The sequence below is a fragment of the Gopherus flavomarginatus genome, chromosome 13 (assembly GCF_025201925.1).
Source record: "Gopherus flavomarginatus isolate rGopFla2 chromosome 13, rGopFla2.mat.asm, whole genome shotgun sequence".
NCBI lineage: Eukaryota > Metazoa > Chordata > Testudines > Testudinidae > Gopherus > Gopherus flavomarginatus.
In genome coordinates this window covers 29167222-29187733 of record NC_066629.1, presented here as the reverse complement: position 1 = coordinate 29187733, position 20512 = coordinate 29167222, and the positions used below count along the sequence as shown (strand labels likewise).

Sequence of the window (20512 nt, the reverse complement as noted above, 5' to 3'; positions counted from 1 at the left end):
ACTTTTTGGGAATGTTTTACTTGTACATCCATTTGTCTGAGCCATAAATTAAAGCTGCAGAGAAAAACTTGTGTATATATATTATATATATATATATATATACACACACACACACACACTTGAGTAAAAAAGGGGAGTATAACTGAAGTTTTACCACTATGTTATGTCTTATCTTCCTCTGTGTTACAGTGACAGCATTAGAGCTGCAATCATAGCTTCAGCCACATATGCCTGTTCCTAGCTGTAATAACATTCACTGTTAGGCAAAGGTAGATTCCACACCCATAGAAGAAAGCAGCATTTCTGAAGATGACAAAAGCAGTTTGGGAGCTTATGACCTCCTCTCTTGCTGCTGTAGCCAGAGACAGGATCCTGGAAAGGCTGTCTAGTGAGGAGAGGCTCAGTACTGACACTGGAAAAGTCCTATGATCCTGGTCCAAATGGTCCAGCTTTTTCTGCTACCTCCAAAGCAACTTTCAAGTTCTGATCAAACAGCTCACACCTGAAATAGTCACAGAAACACAGGCATCAGAATTGGGTGACAGAATCTCCATCTACAACCCAAAACATAATGGTGTTTTTAATTGAACCGTTAGCTCGAAGACAGCCCCATTCCTGTAGCAGCTTCTTTTCCATACTTTGCTAAGGGCAACTTTTTGAATCAAAAGACTGATTAATAAAGCAGCCTGAGCTCATCTTTTTGATTTGACGTGCCAAAACAGTTTGAAAAACAAAGCTTAAATGCCACTTTAAAAGGGTTAAAAGTGCAATAGGGGTCCTGCCGAGAGAGCAAGTCACATTGCTCAAATGGAACAACTCCAGAGAAGGTTTCCTTCAGCCTTTTGTAGAGGACAGGAACCAGACTGGTGTCCTTAGAAGACCTCCAAGAACTTGGCAGCGCTGAACCTCCTTATGGAATTTAGTTTAACCATGCAAAAAGTTAGGTTTTTGATTGACGCAGACACTAGTTTTGTTTAAGGCACAACGTAGTCAGGTATGCTACTAGAACTCCAGTCAGCAGCCCAGGTCAAAAGAGAACCCAACAATCTTAAGTTTATTTTTAGTGAATGGACTCAGGGAAGACATGATCTGCTTCCAATTCTGTCACTGTCCAAGTAATCTCAGACAGTAAAATCACCTGTCTGCTTCCCCACTCTAAAATAAATGTCTTCTCTTCCACAAAGGGGGTCATATTAATGGTTGTACAGTGCTCTCAAAGTGGAGAGCTGAGCAAGTGCTAAGTACCTTGTTCTACACATCATCTGCCTACTCCCTACCTGATTGGCATCTCCAGTGAGTAGAAAGGATTTTTCAGAGCAAAGTCAGAATAAATCTCATAGATCTTGCGCAGAAGGGACTCTATTCCAGCTTGCCGTGGATCAGCAAGCACCACAAATTTGATCCCTGGAGCCATAACGAAAGAAGCATTAGCATAGACTACACACAAGCTACAAAGGTAATACTACTATGAAATATATTCCCAAATATAATTGAAAAGGCCTCACTTAGGGGAAGGACAGGAGAGCAGCTGACACCATCTGAAGAATACTTAAAACTTGGCTTGTTTTGTTTAAGTTATATAGAGAAAGATTAATGACTGAGTAGTGTATTTTAGCAAGCTACCATTCAGGGTGCGATTTTACATCTAGAGCACAGCACATTTTGTAATATTGCTACCAGGCCTAAACACTTGAGCACCTCTAGGGGAATCTTGCACTTCAAGCACAGGCTGGGTTTTATTTGCAATTCTTCAGCTAGATTCCAGACTTTAAAGACATGTTGGCCAGTTGAGGTATAGACAAGACAAGCTAGATTCCCTTGCTGTAAAAGGGATAATTCCTGGGTGGTGAGTAAGCAGTTGCGGGTTAATTCATATTTGTGAGGTACTTTGACATTTTAGGACAAAAGGCACTAGAAAGGGGCAAAAGACAGTTATTTCAGTATCCAGTTAGACAGCACCAGAAGTATACAATAGGATTTACTAAGGGCTGATGGGCCTCTACCCAGAGGAACTGACAATCTAATTCAGAGAAATACCATATGAATAAAGATCAAACAAAAAAGCAGTATATTGCTGCAAAACTACAAGTCTAATAAATATTCCTGAGGGCATTCTGCACACAATATTTTGAAATTCTGCAAGTTTTGTCAATAAATAAATGCAGAGGCTCCAGCATGGCAGTGGGGAGCACGCTGCAGCCTCCTCACCCTGGGGACACGGACTCAGTGTTGAGGCTGCATTCAACCCTGACACAGCACAAGGCCTGGGCCTGGCTCTCTGTGCCAGATGCACCAGGTGTGGGGCAGGCAGGCTCAACCAGCCAGGATCCAAGTATGGGGTGAGAGGATTCTGTGTGGGACAATCTGGGTGCAGGCAGCTCACTGGGGGGATCTGGATGCACAGCAGGTTTCCAGGTGCAGGGGAAATGGGGCTCTGCAGGGGCTTCCAGGTGAATGTGGTTGGGGGCTCAGTGGAGGGGTCTGGGTGCATAGGACTGAGCAGGGGGGTCAGGGTGCTGTGGGAGCGGGGCCTGAGCTGGGGGGTCTGGCTGCAGCTAATTGAGGATCACTGGCATGGGGGTCTGGATGTGGGGGCTCAGGGTGGGGCTCATCAAGGTAGGGGGCTGAATGCAGGGAGCTCAGTGGGGGGTGGTCTGGGTGCAGGGGGCTCCAGACGCAGGGGCTGAGGTTCAATGGGGTGGGGTTTGGGTATGGAGAGCTTGGGGGGTCCTAGGTGTATGGGGTGAGGCTTGGCAGGGGTATCTAGATATGGGAGGTCCAGATGCACAGGGGTTGGGTGGATGGGGGAGCAGCTCCCTGTATAGTGATCCTTCTCCCCTCAGCTGAGGAGTTATGGGGGCAGGAAGCAGGGAAGGATGCTGAGGTTCCTGCAGCTGGGGGTGGGTCTGATGAAGCCCCAGCCACTCCTTGCAGGGGAAGAGGAAATCCTGTCTTCTCCTGCCTCCAGCCCAGCCAGGATTAGCAGCTGATCCCAGCTCAAGGTAGGAGCCACTGGCTGGAGTGTCCCCAGCCCTGCAGTGATTTACCTCTCTGCCAGCTGCCTGAAACAATGTACCTGCACAGCTAGGGATTGGTGCGTGACTGCTCTTGCAGCTTCCCTGTCAGGAAGTCATTTTTCTGCAGGGAAGCAAAGAAATCTGCAGGTGTAATTAATTCTGCACATGCACTCAATCCCACGAGGAGTAAATAAAGCAGTTTGTACTTGTCTTTTCAGAGTGAGGGAGAAACAGCCTCAAGACTTAACTAACAGGAATAACGTGAGCAGTAAGTCTTACCTGTTAGGGTCTGAAAACAGTGTAGTTTAAATGTGTCTGTTTCTAACATCTCAATACCGGAACTCCCCAGCTCAGGAGACAACTGGGACCCAATTGCAAACAACCTTCACAAACAAAGGGAAATTATTTAAGTCTAACACAAAAGATTCCTCTTCAAGTTACTAGAGAAAAGATAGTGTATACTGGGTCCCTTCTCCACCCTCAATTTGTCTTTGGGAAGTGTACCTTCTTCAGGGCAAGGAATGTGTTTTCCTCTGGGTTTGGCCAGTGCCTCACAAATGGTGGGCATTACTACATCAGTGCCATGGTAGCCAGGGCACAGAGAGCTAGACTTCCCAGTGCAAACTCACGAGTGGAACATGGAGGCCAGCATGAGCTTCTCATTGGAGGAGAGGCGAGGCCGGCCAAAACGGATGGACACAGGGTAGTTGGTAGGGTTGCCAAGGTACTCCAGCACCTCCTTCCCGTCAGCAGTATATTTCCCATTCACATCAATGCCATTGATGGAAAGCACAGCATGTCCAACTGAAAGAAGCAAAGGGAAAAATCAGAGCTGAGGCTTATTTGTTTCAAATGAATATTGGAACTAGGAACTCTAATAGCAGACCTTACCACTGGCCTCTCTAGACCTGTCTCTAGTTGGAATCACTATTGGAGTATTTATGGTTTAGCACAGCCATTGTTAAAGTCTAAATAGCATCATGACACTACTTCCCAGCCAGCAAGCACAACCAATGTACCACAGTATCTCCCAAAAGCACAAGCACCCATAACACCTCTCCAGTGAGCACAGCCCCCCAAACCTCCCCAGTGGTCGGTACCAGCACCCTAACCCCCTAGTAGGCACCATCCTCTCCCTCCAGCAGCCGGTACCAGCACCCCAATCCCTCCAGTGCCCCCAAGTGGGCGGTACCAGCCCCCTAACGGCCATACCCCTTCCCCCCCAGCGGGCAGTACCAGCCCCCTAACGGCCATACCCCTTCCCCCCCCAGCGGGCAGTACCAGCCCCCTAACGGCCATACCCCTTCCCCCCCCAGCGGGCAGTACCAGCCCCCTAACGGCCATACCCCTTCCCCCCCCAGCGGGCAGTACCAGCCCCCTAACGGCCATACCCCTTCCCCCCCAGGCGGCCGTACGAGCCCCCTAACGGCCAAACCGCCCCCCCAGGCGGCCGTACGAGCCTCCTAACGGCCATACCCCTTCCCCCCCCAGGCGGCCATACCCCCCCCCAGGCGGCCGTACGAGCCCCCTAACGGCCATACCCCCCCCAAGCGGCCGTACGAGCCTCCTAACGGCCATACCCCCCCCCCAAGCGGCCGTACGAGCCCCCTAACGGCCATACCCCACCCCAAGCGGCCGTACGAGCCCCCTAACGGCCAAACCGCCCCCCCAGGCGGCCGTACGAGCCCCTTAACGGCCATACCTCCCCCCCAGGCGGCCGTACGAGCCCCCTAACGGCCATGCCCCCACCCCCCCGGCGGCTGTACCAACCCCCCTAGCAGGCACAGCGCCCCCGGCGGCCGCTATCAGTGCCACAGGCCTCGCAGGATCCCCCGTGTTTCCCAGCCTCCCTGGCACCCCCGGTCGGACACCCACCCCGGATGCTGTCCCGCTGCCCGAACGCCACCACCACGCGCTCGTCGTGCAGTTTAAGCACCAGGTCCAAGGGGAAGCTGAACGTTTTCTCGGTCTCGGAGCGCGGCGCGTACTGATCCAGCTGGTAGATGAGGCCTCCGGCCTTGTTCACAACGTACACACTGAAGATGGCCATGTCGGCTCCCGTCACCTCAAAGCACTTTAGGAGATGTAGTTCTACGAGCGGCATTACGCGCCAGCGCGGTGCATTGTGGGAGAACACGTATTTCCGATTTTGGAGAGTTGTATTATGGGAATTGTATTTCTTTCCAGTTGACCCGGACGCGGTGTTGCTACATGCTCCGGAAGTGCAGTGAAAGCACGGGGTTTCCCAGACTCCCTAAGCAGGCTTCTTCCTTTCTCATCCGACATCTTGAAGTAGCAGCAGCAGCTGTTGCCGCCGCCGCTACCAGCACCACCGCCATGGTGAGCCGGCCCCGGGGCCTAGCTCCTCGGCTTGGCCTAGGACAGGGGTCTCTGTAAGAGAGCCGGAGCACGTGGGTGCCGGTTCCCTCGAGGAGGTCTAACGCTGCACTCTGTCGCGTTGGCAGGCGCCTGGGTGGGGAAGGCTCATGTTAGGGCCGCGTGGAAGCTGGGGCCGGGGTGTGTCCGCCGTGAAAGGTTCTTTCCGTGCACTCGACGGGCCTTCGGGTGGGGGCGGATTTTCCCATGGCTAGAGCCTGCTTTCATTTCTCTCTCCCTCCCCCTCCGTCTCTTCTTTCTCCAGCCCCCCAAGGACGATAAAAAGAAGAAGGATGCGGGGAAGTCCGCGAAGAAAGATAAGGACCCAGTGAACAAATCTGGGGGTAAAGCCAAAAAAAAGGTAGGAGTCTGCACTGCGGTGCGTGGGTCCGCTGGGCCCTGGGGTGTGTGCTCAGCAGTAGGGTCTGGATACTCAGCAGAGCACTTGTCACTAATTATTCTCTGCGTGCCCTCTATAAGATGAGCCTGTGTCATCTGCCTTGGAGAGGGCTGTGGGGCAGAGAGCAGTAGGTATGTGGTCAGTTTTCCTGTGTAGCTCAGCCCTAGGCTGTGCCTAAGGTTACATAGTGAGATAGTGTATTGTTCTATAATTAAATCTCTACTTTAATCATACTGGTTAATTGTATTTAAGAATTATATAGGAGAGTTTCTCCATTCGATATTTAATGGTAGTTGTGACTACAGACTAACTCCTTGGTGACTGGGAGGGAGGCTTTCAAAGAGAGGTTTCCCTGTGTCATAGAGCTCTTTAACTTTTTTTAATGTTTGAAGTGCTTTAAAATAAATTATATTAATTGCTAATTGGCAACTGTATGTCTTAGAACCCATGTAGAAATAAGTGGATTAAAAATGTTAGCAGGTTATTGTAAACCTTATAGTCCTTTAGAGTTTAACTTGGTATAATTATTTTAAGAGGGAATGTTATGTGATTATTGAATGAGGAGTATCTCTTCAACCCTTTATACTTTTGAGTTGCAAGGGGGCAAATTGCAGTCCCCTACCCCCATTAGTATAAAGGTGATTTATAAGACTCTTCACCACTGAAGATGGTTTCACTTCCTTGGTAAGTATATAACATCATAATCCTACTAATTTTGGGATGTCCCATACTGTTACAAGGTAGCTAATGCCTGAATTTCAAATGTGAAAATTGAGCTGGTTGGGTGGGAAGTTTAGTCCTGCTTTATACATCACAAAGAAGCAAATGTTAGTTTCAAGTTACACTTTGCCACTTCTGTGGATGACTTACTGGTGCAGCATTGATAGTACTGAATAGGCCCTCAAGTAGCTTAACACAGTATGATTGAATAATAGTGGTAAAAATGCCTGATTATTGTCTGCTCTGGAATTTTCATGTTGTGGTAGTGTAGAAAAGACCCTATTGCGCATGTTGGAGCATGGTGCTAATGGGTCAGTGCTGGTAACAGCGAATAGGTCTCTCTCTATAATTGTTGCTCATCTGAGCAACAAACTTGTATTAGGTGGTCATGGAGGAAATGCTAATCATGGCAAAGCTTTCATTGAGAGGGTATTTGTGTTGCTGCTTTGGTGATGTTCCCCTTCTTTTTCTTCATGTAGAAGTGGTCCAAGGGGAAAGTAAGAGACAAGCTGAACAACCTTGTTTTGTTTGATAAGGCTACTTATGATAAACTGTGCAAAGAAGTGCCCAACTACAAGCTCATCACACCAGCTGTAGTCTCTGAAAGGTTGAAGATTCGAGGATCTTTAGCAAGAGCTGCCCTCCAGGAACTGCTCAGCAAAGGTAAAAACACTGAACTGTAGATTGCGGGACCTCAAACCAAATGTATTCTTTTATCTCCCTTATTTGTTGGTGATTGATTTGATACAAATCTATATGCAGGTAGCTTGTATACCAAGGAGTTCAATAATGAGCATTTTAAGTGTTTTGGTTTTTTTTAAATCTTAAGTCTTTCTTTTCTTATCAGTCTAATAGATATTTTACTTCTATAAGATTACATCAGTTCTGATGTGGTCTTAATCTGTTCCTACACAAGTTACTTGTGTTCATAATATTTTTAAATATAATGCAAAAAATTATGGCTGCTTGATATGCATACTGTCTGTGAACAGTAAGATCCTACCTAGTGTGGAAAACAGTGTCAGGAGATGACTGTGTAGCCAGGTGTGCTGACAACCTAAATTCCCTCTAAGCTGCAGCGGCTGCCCAGTCTGCTATAAAGTGCTGCACACTTCAGGTGCCCCTCCTGCCCTCTGCCTTGGAGCTGCTTCCCAGAGCCTATGATTCGTTTTAAATGTCTGTCTATCTAGGCTTGTGTCTACTGGCCTAACCTTAATAACTTGGTGCACATGAATGGAAAAAATTAGAGTGCACATTGCTGACAATTGAAAACTTGGCTCCATTTTGCAATGGTAACTGTTCCTGGATCATGCTAAAGTCCTGCTATCCTACAGAACATTTAGTGTTGGGACTACTGTGTTCTAGACAGGACTTTAGACTCTGGTTGCCAGGGGCCTCAATAGGAATTTATTTCAGTGTTCCTGGTGTAGAAGGCACAGTGGAACACTTATTTCAATCTACTTCTGTTATTGAAATGCTGTCTTAAGCGCTCAACCTTTGGAAATATGTGGGTCTCCCATAGTTGTGTGTTAACACTGCTTGTTTGTTTAAAGATTCTGCACATTTTTTTCCTAAATGTTTTCTGCTTCCTTTGTAGGTTTGATCAAACTTGTGTCGAAGCACCGAGCCCAAGTGATTTACACCAGAAACACAAAGGGTGGAGATGCACCTGCTGGTGGGGAGGATGCTTAAAAAAGTGAGGTGCTATTGAAATTCTAGAGTTGCAGGTATCCATTCCCCTCTGATGTACACATGGTTAATAGGACTGCTAGCCAAAATCCTAATGTGAATTCCTCATGGTGGACTCCTCCAGAGCCTTGTGGAGTCCTTGATATTAGGAATCTACTTCTAAACAGGGTGAAAACAAATAGCCATATAGTGCTGAAAGCACTAATCATGAATTACTGCTTGCCCATCAGTGGAAGAAGAAAATTCTAATAAATTAGAGGTCGTGCTGTTATAGTAATGGATATTTGAGAAGATACGGTCAATCATTTGTCAGGCTCATTCCATGCTTTTCTTAGTCCCATGGTTGCCTTCTTATTAAGGCCTCTCTGAAATTTGCTATCTGGCCAATAGCAACCAACCATCCAAAAACTCTTCTTCATAAAACGTATCAGGAGTGGAGGACTTTTCTTTCACATTACAAGTGTTGTAGTAAGACAGATTTTATTAGATGAGTTCCACACAACTGACTGACTCACTCACTCACTGCTTTTTGCTTTGCAGGTTTTCCAGTCACCTCTGCAATCTTATGTAAATGTATACAATAAAACTGTTGAATTAATTTGTTTGCTTCTTCTTACGGGGGTGAGATGGAGTAAAAAAAATACGCATGTTAATGGTATGGTGCTGATAGCTCTGGCCCAAGAAGCCTTAGACACCTTTTCATCTACGCTGTAGAACAGCACACTGAAGTCCCTCTTAGGAGTAGTTTTAATAAAAGGTAGATAAGTAAAATTAGTTCAAGAGTTTGTTTTCTATACAGTGGTATTATACACTGGAAAATGTAACAGCACTGACATGGTGTCAGAAGTTACATACTTTGTACATTTAAATACAGGGATGTGCGTCTCTTTCATTGAAGCTCAGATTTTGGTCTCTTTCGGGTCTTCCTTTGACTGTCTCTGTCTTTGCCGGATTCAGCTTTGAACTGATGTCTTAAAAAAATGGAAAAGCTTGGAGAATGCAGCCTGCTACGAAACATACTGTAATCAGCCCTACAACACAGCACTTATCATAGATGCTCACCTATATGCACTTTCAGTTAGGGGCATTAGTTATAACAGTCTAAATATTTCATAAGGATGTTTCTACTCTTCAGGTAGCTGTGGCAAACAGCACCCCCTGTAGTTCAGTAGAGTTATTCACAAATCTAAATCAGTACTTGACAGTAAGCTTCAGCCTGTGATACCCTACCACACATACAACTGTCAATTTATACCAAGTCCAGCCTCTTGAGAACAGGAGTCACACTCTATAAGGCAAAGTTTTATCTAAAGTGCTGAACTCAGTGTTGCAGCAGCAGAGACATGACTTTGTTTAAAGGTGGTGAGATATTTCAGCAATAGAATTTCACAAATCCAAGGCTTCACACATTGAGCATTAACTCATACTACTACTTGCAGCAAGACATCTATTTCAAATACATTACTACCCAGTCAATGATCATTTGAGAAATCTTTCCTACAAATTGTCAACACTATATACATATAAGGAATCCCACCTCTTTAATTTGTCAGCCCAACATAGGAAGATGCTTACCTGGATTGCCACCTCCTGCCCTGATTCCAGACCCGTCCAAAGGAGGGAAGCCAGCCTTCACCTGTCTGAGAGGCGTGATCAAAGTTGGCACCAACACGATCTGCTGGAAGCTTTTTCAGCTTCTGCTTCTCCTCTAAGAATCATTAGTTCAGAGAGAGTGAAGAGGTTCTATCAAACATTTTAGGTAAAGTTATAGAAAAAATGGTTGGGAGAATACTGGTCTCTCTGAACATGTAGGGTTTTTGTTTGTTTTTTTTTTCCTCTCACCAGAGTCTGACTCTTAACTGGAATTCATCTCCAGGATTATCAGAAAATCACCATTACCTAGCCTCTATGCAGAGTTTGATGTACCTCATCTACCCTGCACCACTGAAGTTTTATACACAAACTTGTCACACTGACTTTGTAGTAGACACTTCATTCTATGTATAGTGATTTGCTTTTTAAATAAAACCAGAATTTAAAATCTAGACCTCACCTCAATATATTCAAGTAGTAATCCAAAGCCACTCACTTTCTTTGAGAAATTCCTCATATGAAGGTCCAATCTGCTGTTTACTTCCAAACTCCTCTTCATCCTGCATCAGCCAGGGAGGTTTGGCGCCTAGGAGGTAATAGGGAATGTGCTTGGCTACTGAAATAACCCTAAATACAAACCTAGGGGGAGAGAATGGAAAAGTACCCCAAAATTTCTGTATACTTTCCCTAACAAATTAGTGGTGAAATGGCTTCTCCTGGAAGTACTATCCTTTGCGGAGAAAATAAAGGACTACACATCTTAATTTTCACAGTTAAGAGCCATTATAGTTCATACTTTGCAACCATACAGTTAGTTTCAAAGGAGTTTCCATTATAAGCCTGATTTTGCTCCACTCAATTCTAATACCTAAAATCAGTCAGAAATAGTAAAATAGTTAACAATTCTCACTCCTGCCACAATTTTATGTTTTAAAATTACTTTGCAGTCTTCTGCTGGGTTCAGCCCAGAAATGTTTGATAAGATTGTAAATGTGAAACCGTGCCAACAATTAAACATGTACCTGTGTGAACATTTCCCTTCCCTTCTGATTCCTGTTTTCAAAAAATTAAGAAAATCCCAATTAGAACTGGATGATTGAAAAAAGCAACTTTTATTGTAACTTTGTACTACCACAGCAGATACACAAAAAACAGTAACAGTTAAACTATTGGATTGCACAGATCTTCAAGTATGGACAAACAGACAAGGGGAACCTGATACACATTTACCTCAATATAACACTGTAAAGCATTGTGGCAGGGCTGCGCACTCCAGTGGATCAAAGCAAGTTCAATATAACACAGTTTCACCTACAACGCGGTAAGATTTTTTGGCTCCCAAGGACAGTGTTATATTGAGGTAAATGTGTAATTGAAAATAGCAGCTCACAGGAGTATGAATTCCATTTGAAATTCCCTTCCCCAGTGAAACTTTGCAATAAAGAGGGTTAAGGGTCTTTTTCTCTATCCCCATCTAACAGATTAGCCAGTACTAGGGATCTTTCATTTTCAGTGCATTTCTTGTAGGAAACATTCAGTTAGTGAAACAAAAGTCCCATGTTTCAGAGCTAAGAGTTTTTCACCCACTCAGTCACCAAAATCCATTGGGTTGCTTTCTCAGTAGCTATGCCATTGGGGAAGCCTACAAACCATAAATCTTATTCTTACCAAATGCTAAAAGTATGATTTCCGTTAGCTATGATTTGAAATACCAGTACCCATGAAAAACGGAAAGTGACTCTGTAAGCTCCTCCCCAACCTTACCTGGTGGCCAATAAAAGTCAGAGCATGGTTTCCTTCCATCCACTCTAAATCAGGTGTTATCTGAATGGCACTTGGACCAAGCTGCTCTTCTGTGATGATGGTGATGTCACTAGAACACAGGAGCCAAAACAGCTTATCAGGTGAGGCATTTGGTATCCAGACAACAGCAAAAGAGTGAATGTCTTTCAACCTACACCATGGAATTGTTAAATAAAAGTTCTGGGACACAGGTGAGGCATAAATGCTTCAATTCATGTGTTCAAGATTGGAGATTTTGAATGGGGAGGAGGAGAGGCAATTGGGCAGCAGCAGCAGCTAACAATAATTAGCATTTATAAAGCACTCTGTCAGTCTAGCTCTTTGCAATGTTCAGTCCTTAACACACCCAGGACATTCTCCACCTTTTCAGAAAGGGTAACATGAATTGTTTGTTCTATGGTACTGAAGGAAAAATGAATTTGACCACTGGGGGTCTGCTGCTGCTCTTGACAACTGTGTTAACTCAGAGAAATGGTACAGGTAAGTAACAGATAGTAGTAGAGTGATAGCAACAGTCATTAATGCCCTAGCTATACTGGCCAGGGAAACTGTTAGTAACTCTCCAGATAATTGCTATTCAGCATTTCACCAAATTCAAAACTCCTAAGCAGAGGGGGACACACACGATATAAAAGGCAAATTTCTTACCTTTTATGCCCTCCAGGTGTACTGAAGGCGGATGACTCATCGCAAAATTCTATCCCTGTTTGAGGCTGAGTTTGATTCAGGAAAAATAAACATTTTTTCTGGTATTCAACACTAAGGCCCTTCCTGTTTTATGAGACACCTCATATTGCAATCATACATTCATGTTTATATTCTGGAGGCAAGGAAAACGGGAATTTTCAGTGTTGATACTAAAGTTTTTGGTTTTTTCGCGCTGGCTGGGCAGTGCGAGCAAGAGAAAACAAATACGGAGAGTGAGCTGTCTTTCAATGGCTTGTGAATCACCAAAAGGATTGTAAGCTAGTTTCAAATTGCAGAATATTTATTACTGATGAGGATGGAGCCAGACTTACTTGAGGAGCCCAGGGTGCTTTCAGCACCCACAATTATAAAGTGTAATCTTTTTTATCTGTAAATGGAGCAATTTGAACTAGAGTCATTGAGTCAATCTACAACACCACAATGCCATTTCTATGGAGTCAGACAAATTTTGCACTTTTTAAAAATATAAAAGGGCCAATAACTTTACCCGTTTTGTTTGAGTATAGTCTGAAGGCCTAACAGATTCCATCCCCTGTAAATGCAAGACTGAACTCCCAGCAAGAGGATATATCTTGTTCCAGGTGCTTCTTTAGAGAATGCAATACATGAAGGTAATATATATACTAGTATCTTATAAACAAGGGTATTTAAGTGTCTAGTTTTCCTCAAGTATCATGGGTAGCCGTGTTAGTCTGTATCCACAAAAAACACAAGGAGTCTGGTGGAACCTTAAAGACTAAGGCATAAGCTTTTGTGGGTAAAAATGCATCTGAAGAAGTGAGGTTTTTTACCCACAAAAGCTTATGCCCAAATAAATCTGTTAGTCTTTAAGGTGCCACCAGACTCTTTGTAGTTTTCCACAGTGCAGGTATAATAGTACACTTTATTCCAGATTCCTTCTCTGTCACCCACATCCAACCTTATCCTAGAAGAACTAGCAAGGATAAGAAGATTTCTGTCACAGTGATCATTCAAACATAAGCACTGCGCTATTTGTGAGACTGATAACCACACGTGAATTAAGCCAGAGATTTGCAATCACAGTGCAGCAGTCCTACCAATTGTCACATCAGAACCTCCCCACTGGTAGGTGAGAAAACAAGTTATTAGAAGTAAATTGTATGGTAGTTTCAACATAAGAATCAATGTAGAAAATAGCCATCTATAAGAACTCAGAGGGCTTGTGGAAACAATCAATCATTTGCTGGATACTGCTCAGGTGCATCCTGGGAAAACAAACCTCTAAGACAGCATGTAGCATTTCTTGTCTGCTCTGCTCCACTTCTCGGATATGGGATGCCATCTGGAATCAAACAAAGGAAGAAATAGGATAAGGACAAAAGGCAAAGCAAACAGGTAAGTCAGGCACAGCACACCTAGGGCATCTCTGTTCACCTCTTTAATGACCTCATCCTCTTTTTCTTCATAAGCATCCAGAGCTTTGACAAGTGATGATTTGAACCTAAAAGAATATTTGAGAGATCAGTCACTTTTGTGGCATGATTTAGTCTGACAGCTGAACTACTGGGAACACCTGAATTTCTACCTCAACCTCTGATGCTGATTCTCTGTATCCCTATTTGTAAGAGAGGGATAAAAGGCTTACATTTGCAGGGACCTTGCAAGGATTAATGAGTTACTGGTTGTAAAGCCCATGGAAGATAAGCCATGATGAATGCTAAAATTTTGCAATGTATATATGACCGGAATAAACACAGGACTGGATAATCTTATGACTCAGCTTTTTTATAATTATGCTACTAGAGGGTGAGCTAATCTTATGCTCGACAAAGTGAGGTGATAACTTGGGGAAGTCAGAAAATCATACCTACCACCGTGTAACTAGCCAGGTGCAGGGGATGATGGTATCAGATATTGGTTGCTGCTCAAAGCAGGAGTCTGGGCTATTTATTTATTTATACAACACTACAAATACACACACTAAAACATCTGTGTTCCAAAGAATTTTGAATCAATAGTTGGATCTAATGTAGCAAATTCTATACCCCTAAGCAAAGAAACAGACAAGGCGCCTACATACCGTTCATAGTCCTCAGGGGAAATCAGAAACTGCTCCTTTATTTTGGCGTCTGCTTTGTTCTCCCACCAGAACTTGTTGGCTTCTTTTTTATGCTCCAGGCTTTAAAGAAAAAAAGAATAAAATCAAGTTTGATTAAATCACTTAAAGCTTGAGCTCTCAATCTAAACTAAGTAGAGAGCACATGATTAATCACTGGCACACATGTCTCCTTAATAGCTTATCTCAAACAGATTTATTAACTTATACTGATAGAGCAGCTTTTTGGGTTGCCCATGGCTATGTGACAAAAACTAGAGAGATAAGGATACCAAGATAAAAGGATATTGGAAGCAGGTAACATATGCTGTAGCACTACAGGTATTGGTTTTCATTGCTAATTAAAGCAACATTAAAAAGCAAAGTATAGAAGAAAAATTTTATATTTTGTGCAACCCCAATTATAGGGTTTAGCCTGTTTAGAAAGGTTAGTAACAAAGTCCATATTCAAAGGTGGGTTTGGGCATCACACACCACTAAAATCTGGTGTTTGGTTCATGCCCTTCTCTGATGTAGAATTTTGGCTGAGTCACAGAAGCCTCGAAAGACACACACAGCACATCTATCTCCCTTGATAGTTGTATCATGATCATCGCTGTAGAGTGTGACCATTATTTCTTCCTATATCTCACAAATTAGTCCACACAAAAGCTAATGAAAGCTGTCTCTGAGCAACCACACTTTAATAAGGAAAGATTTATGGAACAGCAAAGTGTTATTCACCACAGTTATACAGACCTTGCTTTTTTTTTTTTTTTTTTTTTTTTTTGCAGAAGTACAATATTATACAGACCTACCATTAAAATATTATCAGTGGATAATAATACTGGAAGAGTTAGGAGTCATTTAAATTACTAGTTTAAAGTTATGTTGTGTTAGAGTAACTAGATTTTAAGCAGTGGGTTTTCTTCAAAATCAACACTTCCATATCTGAATTGTCATCATGTGCACCCCAGGAGGCACTTAATGTAGATTCTATATGTAAATAAGGTTGTGCACATTTTAGAGATATACACGGAAGACCATCTTGGGTGTGTTTTCTTTAGTTATTCGCTTCTGGAGTGGACAAATTAAGAAAGCTGCCCACGTTAAGCAACTTGCATCATACACTTTACCATTAGTTCTCACAACCTCCACGTAAGATCATGGAGATAAACAGAAGAGAAGTGACTTGCCCAAAATCTTATACCAAGTCAGTGGCAAGGGAGGAATAAAAACTAAGGGCTGTCAGAAACTTCAGTAGAACTGGAATTATGTTAACTTCTTATCCTACGCAAGCATATCTAATTGGTTACAGCAGGCATCTAGTTAACAACTCCTTGGTTTTATTCTCAGCTCTGCCACTGATTCCCTATATGATTTGAAGCATGTCACTTCATCTCTGTGCCTCAGAGTTGAGGGGCTGTGCACATACAAAGCATTATTAAACAACATAACATCCCCTCAGGATGCAGATAAGGCTGTGGGCACCCTACCTGGCCATGTGCTGCAGAAGTCCCCCATGCAGCACTGTCAGGCTCCCATGGCTCAGGTGCCTTTTCACCTCCTGCTTGCAGCAGAGACACCAGAAGAGTTGTTCATGCTCCCCTACCTCATACTTCACAACCACTGCATTTTTAATCATCTTCCGAGCCAACTGCACCTGAACGAAGGAGGGAAAAGAGGTGAATTAGCACCTGTTTACCAAATTTTTGAAAGCTGGGCCTCTTCACAAAAATGAAACTAATCATGGCCCCTACAATCCCATCATGTGCTTGAAAAGGGCTATGCCTCTTATTGTACACATTTTTGGCTCATGCTCCTCCACGTAGCTAGTCTTCTGAACTCTCATCTCACCTTCCCACAAACACTTTAGTAAATACCAACGCAGATTTTTGTAATATTAATTATCTTCTCCTTTCCCACGTGCTTTCATGAGTAATAAAACAGTTGACATTGACATTTAGGCTTTGTCTTCACTGTAGAAAAAGATGTTGTTTACACAGCGACAGGTATCTCACCTTGGCTATCTCTATGTAAACAAGTGGTGACACGGCCCAAGTAGTTTTTACATCAATGTCAACCTTTTATCTTTCATGTTGTATTTACCTCAACTAGCTACATCCAGATAAAAACTACTGATGATTCCAGTAGGCTTTTACATCAACATAGCTATCTCAGCATAAAAACACACTTTTTTTCCCCAGTGAAGACTAATGTTACGTCTACACTACACAGCTTTCAGTCACCTGGAGGTGTTGCTACAGCCGTGCTGCTAAAAGGTTCATAGTGTAGCTGCTGTTTGTTGGTTTGCCAACAAAAAACTTCTACCCCCAAACAAGCAGAGTTAGCTTTATCGGCAAGAGAGTGCTCCTGCTGACAAAGTGCTGTTCACACCCAGCGCTTGTCATCGGCAAAACTTTTGTCCTTCGAGGGTTGTTTTTTTTTTTAAACACCTCAAAGGGTATATCTACACTACGGGATTATTCCAATTTTACATAAACCGGTTTTGTAAAACAGATTGTATAAAGTCGAGTGCACCCGGCCACACTAAGCACATTAATTCGGCAGTGTGCGTCCATGTACCGAGGCTAGCGTCGATTTCTGGAGCGTTGCACTGTGGGTAGCTATCCCATAGCTATCCCATAGTTCCCGCAGTCTCCCCCGCCCACTGGAATACTGGGTTGAGATCCCAATGCAAAAACAGTGTGGCGGGTGATTCTGGGTAAATGTCATCACTCAATCCTTCCTCCGTGAAAGCGATGGCAGACAATCATTTCGCGCCCTTTTTCCCTGGATTGCCCTGGCAGACGCCATAGCATGGCAACCATGGAGCCCGTTTTGCATTTTGTCACTGTCACCGTATGTGTACTGGATGCTGCTGACAGACACGGTACTGCAGTGCTACACAGCAGCATTCATTTGCCTTTGCAAGGTAGCAGAGATGGTTACCATCCCTATTGCACCGTCTGCCATGCCATTGTAAATTGGCGATGAGATGCCCTGTTCTGTACCATCTGCTGCTGTCATGGGTGCTCCTGGCTGGCCTCGCTGAGGTAGGCCGGGGCGCATGGACAAAAATGGGAATGACTCCCCGGGTCATTCCCTTCTTTATGTTTTGTCTAAAAATAGAGTCAGTCCTGCCTAGAATATGGGGTAAGTGTACTAGAGGATCAGAGAGCACAGCCGCTCTGTGTCACAGCCCCAGAGATCCCACAGAAATGATGAGCTGCATGCCATTCTAGGGGGTGCCCCAGCAACAACCCCACCCGTTGCTTCCCCCTCCCCCGACCATCCTGGACTACCGTGGCAGTGTCCCCCTATTTGTGTGATGAAGTAATAAAGAATGCAGGAATAAGAAACACTGACTTTTTAGTGAGATAAAATGAGGGGGAGGAAGCCTCCAGCTGCTATGATAGTCCAGGCAGTACAGAATCTTTTCTTTAGACATGAAAGGTGGGGGCTGATGGAGCTCAGCCTCCAGTTGCTATGATAAAGACGGTTACCAGCCGTTCTGTACCATCTGCCAGGGATGACCGGGAGTCATTCCCATTTTTACCAAGGCCAGCCAGGAGCACTCACGGGCTGATGATGACGATGGATAGCAGTCATATTGTACCATCTGCCACCGGGAAGGGGATGCTGGTGTTCAGCGCTGCAGCACCCCGTCTACCAGCAGCATGCAGTAGACATAGGGTGACATTGAAAAAAAGCGAGAAACGTTTTTTCCCCTTTTCTTTCGGGGGGGGAGGGGAGAAGGGTGTAAATTGACAACATATACCCTGAAACACCTGGGAAAATGTTTTTGACCCTTCAGGCGTTGGGTGCTCAGCCAAGAATGCAAATGCTTTTCGGAGACCGCGGGGACTGTGGGATAGCTGGAGTTCTCAGTACCCCCTCCCTCCCTCCATGAGCGTCCATTTGATTCTTTGGTTTCCATTATGCTTGTCACACAGCACTGTGCTGTGGCCTCTATCTATCATAGCCTGGAGATTTTTTCAAATGCTTTTTCATTTCGTCTTCTGTAATGGAGCTCTGATAGAACAGATTTGTCTCCCCATACAGCGATCAGATCCAGTATCTCCCGTACGTTCCATGCTGGAGCTCTTTTTGGATTTGGGACTGCATCGCCACCCATGCTTATCAGAGCTCCACGCTGGGCAAACAGGAAATGAAATTCAAAAGTTCACGGGACTTTTCCTGTCTACCTGGCCAGCACATCTGAGTTCAGATGGCTTTCCAGAGCGGTCACAATGGTGCACTGTGGGATACCGCCCGGAGGCCAATACTGTCGATTTGCAGCCACACTAACCCTAATCCGACATGGCAATACCAATTTCAGCGCTATTCCTCTCGTTGGGGAGGAGTACCGAAATCGGTTTAAAGAACCCTTTATACTGATATAAAGGGCCTCGTTGTGTGGACGGTGCAGGGTTCAGTCGGTTTAACGCTGCTAAATTCGGTTTAAACGTGTTGTGTAGACCAGGCCAAAGACAAAAGTTTTGTCGTTCACTTGCCAGTGGCATAGCCTTAGCCATCGATTGGCACTGGCATTAGTAGCCACTGAAATTAGGAGGGCTGGGCACACCTCAGAGCTAGTGGTTTGGATAGCAAAACTCAGTAGGACATCTGTGCAGCATTTACATTCGCTTCACATTTTGGATCTTTTCACAACCAGAAAAGTTAGAAATTTACTTTAAAAAACCGGCAACTCAGAAAGGGGGGCTAAGGGAGAATGGCAGTGTACGGTCATACCCTTGTGGCGCGTCTCCCCCCCGAGACCCACAGCCCCATGCTCTGGGAAATGCTGAATCAGCACCAAAGATGAGCTGTGAGAAGGCCAAGCACCTCTATTATTTCGCATTTAGGCAAACTCTGAGCCTCGTATTTCCTGATGGGGAGGCGGGACTCACCCCAGGCCAAGCAGTGAGCTGGTGTCGGAGGTGGGGACAGAACCCAGGCGTCCTGGCTCCCCGCCCCCTCCCGCTCACCGGCCCGGCCCCACACCCCGAGCTCCCTTGTGTCCACGTAGGCAGCCCCCAAACGGGGGCTCCCGGCTCTCACCTTGGCCTGCAGCCGGCCGAGCGCCTCCCGCAGCCGCTGCTGGTGGCTGCCGCTGTAGAGGTGACGCCGACCCGTGAAGGCGGTGAGGCGGCAAAGGGGGCAGTAAAACAGCCCCATCGCGGCGCTAGGACCCCAGCCTGGCCACCGCCGCCATCTTAAGGCGACTGCCTCGACCGACGACTCTGTGCGCAGCGGTGGCAGAGGAGGGAGCAGCGCGCCCTAGCGGCCGCCCGTCAACTGCACGCGCGCTCGCCTCGGCGCCTCGCGGAGCCGCTCCCTGCGCCACAGGCCGCGGCTCCCTCACGGCCCCTCAGGGAGGCTCGAGGCCCGCCCAGCTCCAGCCTTCCCGCCGAGGCTTGGAGCATTAGGCCAGCCCCTATGCTGGGTGCCTGGGTGGGAGCGTGTGAGGGAAATCCCATGGGTTCCCCTTCACCGATTCAGGGAGCCTCTGGTCAGAGGCAGGGTGACCAGATAGCAACTGTGAAAAAATGGGACGGGAAGGGGGAATAGGCACCTAGATAAGAAAAAGTCCCAAAAAAAACAGGCCTCTCCCTATAAAAATGGTGTCAGGTATGGGGAGGAGGGGTTACCCTTGTTAGTCTGTAGCCACAAAAACGAGGAGTCTGGTGGCACCTTAAAGACTAACAGATTTATTTGGGCATAAATTTTAGTGGGTGAAAAACCCACTTCTTCAGGCGCATATAAAAATGGGACATCTGGTAACCCTAGTCAGAGGAGATCATCAGATAACTGAGGCTGAGTTCATGTGGAATTCACCTTATAATTCCCACCTCCAGCCTATACGAATTCTGCTTGAACTAGAACGTATTTTTTAAAAAGACATCAGCCTCGATTTAAAGACTTCAAGTGAAGTAGAAGCCACCAGATCTCTTGGTAAGTTGATTCCTGAGATCTTCTCCCTTGGTCAAATCACTTCTCTTTGCACCACACTGTAGAATGGATAATGCTATTCCCCTACTGTCCATGGAGGTTGGGAGGCTTCATTTGGTGATGTGACTAAAGCCTCATCTGCAGACGAAGTTAGTTGCATAGATTCAAACTGATTTACTCACATCAGTCCAAACC

The 20512-nt window shown here is 45.2% G+C and overlaps 3 protein-coding genes across 4 annotated transcripts; 1 reads left to right on the top strand and 2 right to left on the bottom strand.

Moving 5' to 3' along the window:
• Positions 1-99: 99 nt before the first annotated feature.
• TRAPPC4 (trafficking protein particle complex subunit 4) lies at positions 100-5169 on the bottom strand. Its single transcript, XM_050922138.1, has 5 exons — positions 4893-5169; positions 3647-3821; positions 3297-3400; positions 1278-1404; positions 100-502 (listed from the first exon to the last, which is right to left on the bottom strand). The coding sequence occupies exons 1-5, from the start codon at positions 5119-5121 to the stop codon at positions 424-426; spliced, it is 714 nt and encodes a 237-aa protein (XP_050778095.1). The 5' UTR covers positions 5122-5169; the 3' UTR covers positions 100-423.
• Positions 5170-5213: 44 nt separating this feature from the next.
• Positions 5214-8800, top strand: RPS25 (ribosomal protein S25). The gene is made up of 5 exons (XM_050922140.1): positions 5214-5357; positions 5659-5754; positions 6993-7176; positions 8111-8240; positions 8743-8800. Exons 1-4 carry the CDS (start codon positions 5229-5231, stop codon positions 8203-8205), a joined length of 504 nt encoding a protein of 167 aa, XP_050778097.1. The 5' UTR covers positions 5214-5228; the 3' UTR covers positions 8206-8240; positions 8743-8800.
• A 131-nt stretch (positions 8801-8931) lies between these two features.
• CENATAC (centrosomal AT-AC splicing factor) lies at positions 8932-19608 on the bottom strand. 2 transcript variants are annotated; one of them, XM_050922136.1, is made up of 11 exons: positions 19427-19608; positions 15859-16025; positions 14348-14446; positions 13702-13768; positions 13547-13609; positions 12247-12311; positions 11560-11668; positions 10818-10848; positions 10292-10381; positions 9778-9910; positions 8932-9209 (listed from the first exon to the last, which is right to left on the bottom strand). In XM_050922136.1, exons 1-11 carry the CDS (start codon positions 19541-19543, stop codon positions 9092-9094), a joined length of 1059 nt encoding a protein of 352 aa, XP_050778093.1. In that variant the 5' UTR covers positions 19544-19608; the 3' UTR covers positions 8932-9091. The 2 variants fall into 2 exon arrangements, with proteins under 2 accessions (XP_050778093.1, XP_050778094.1); XM_050922137.1 differs by having other exon boundaries at positions 8932-9173.
• Between the last annotated feature and the right edge of the window lie 904 nt (positions 19609-20512).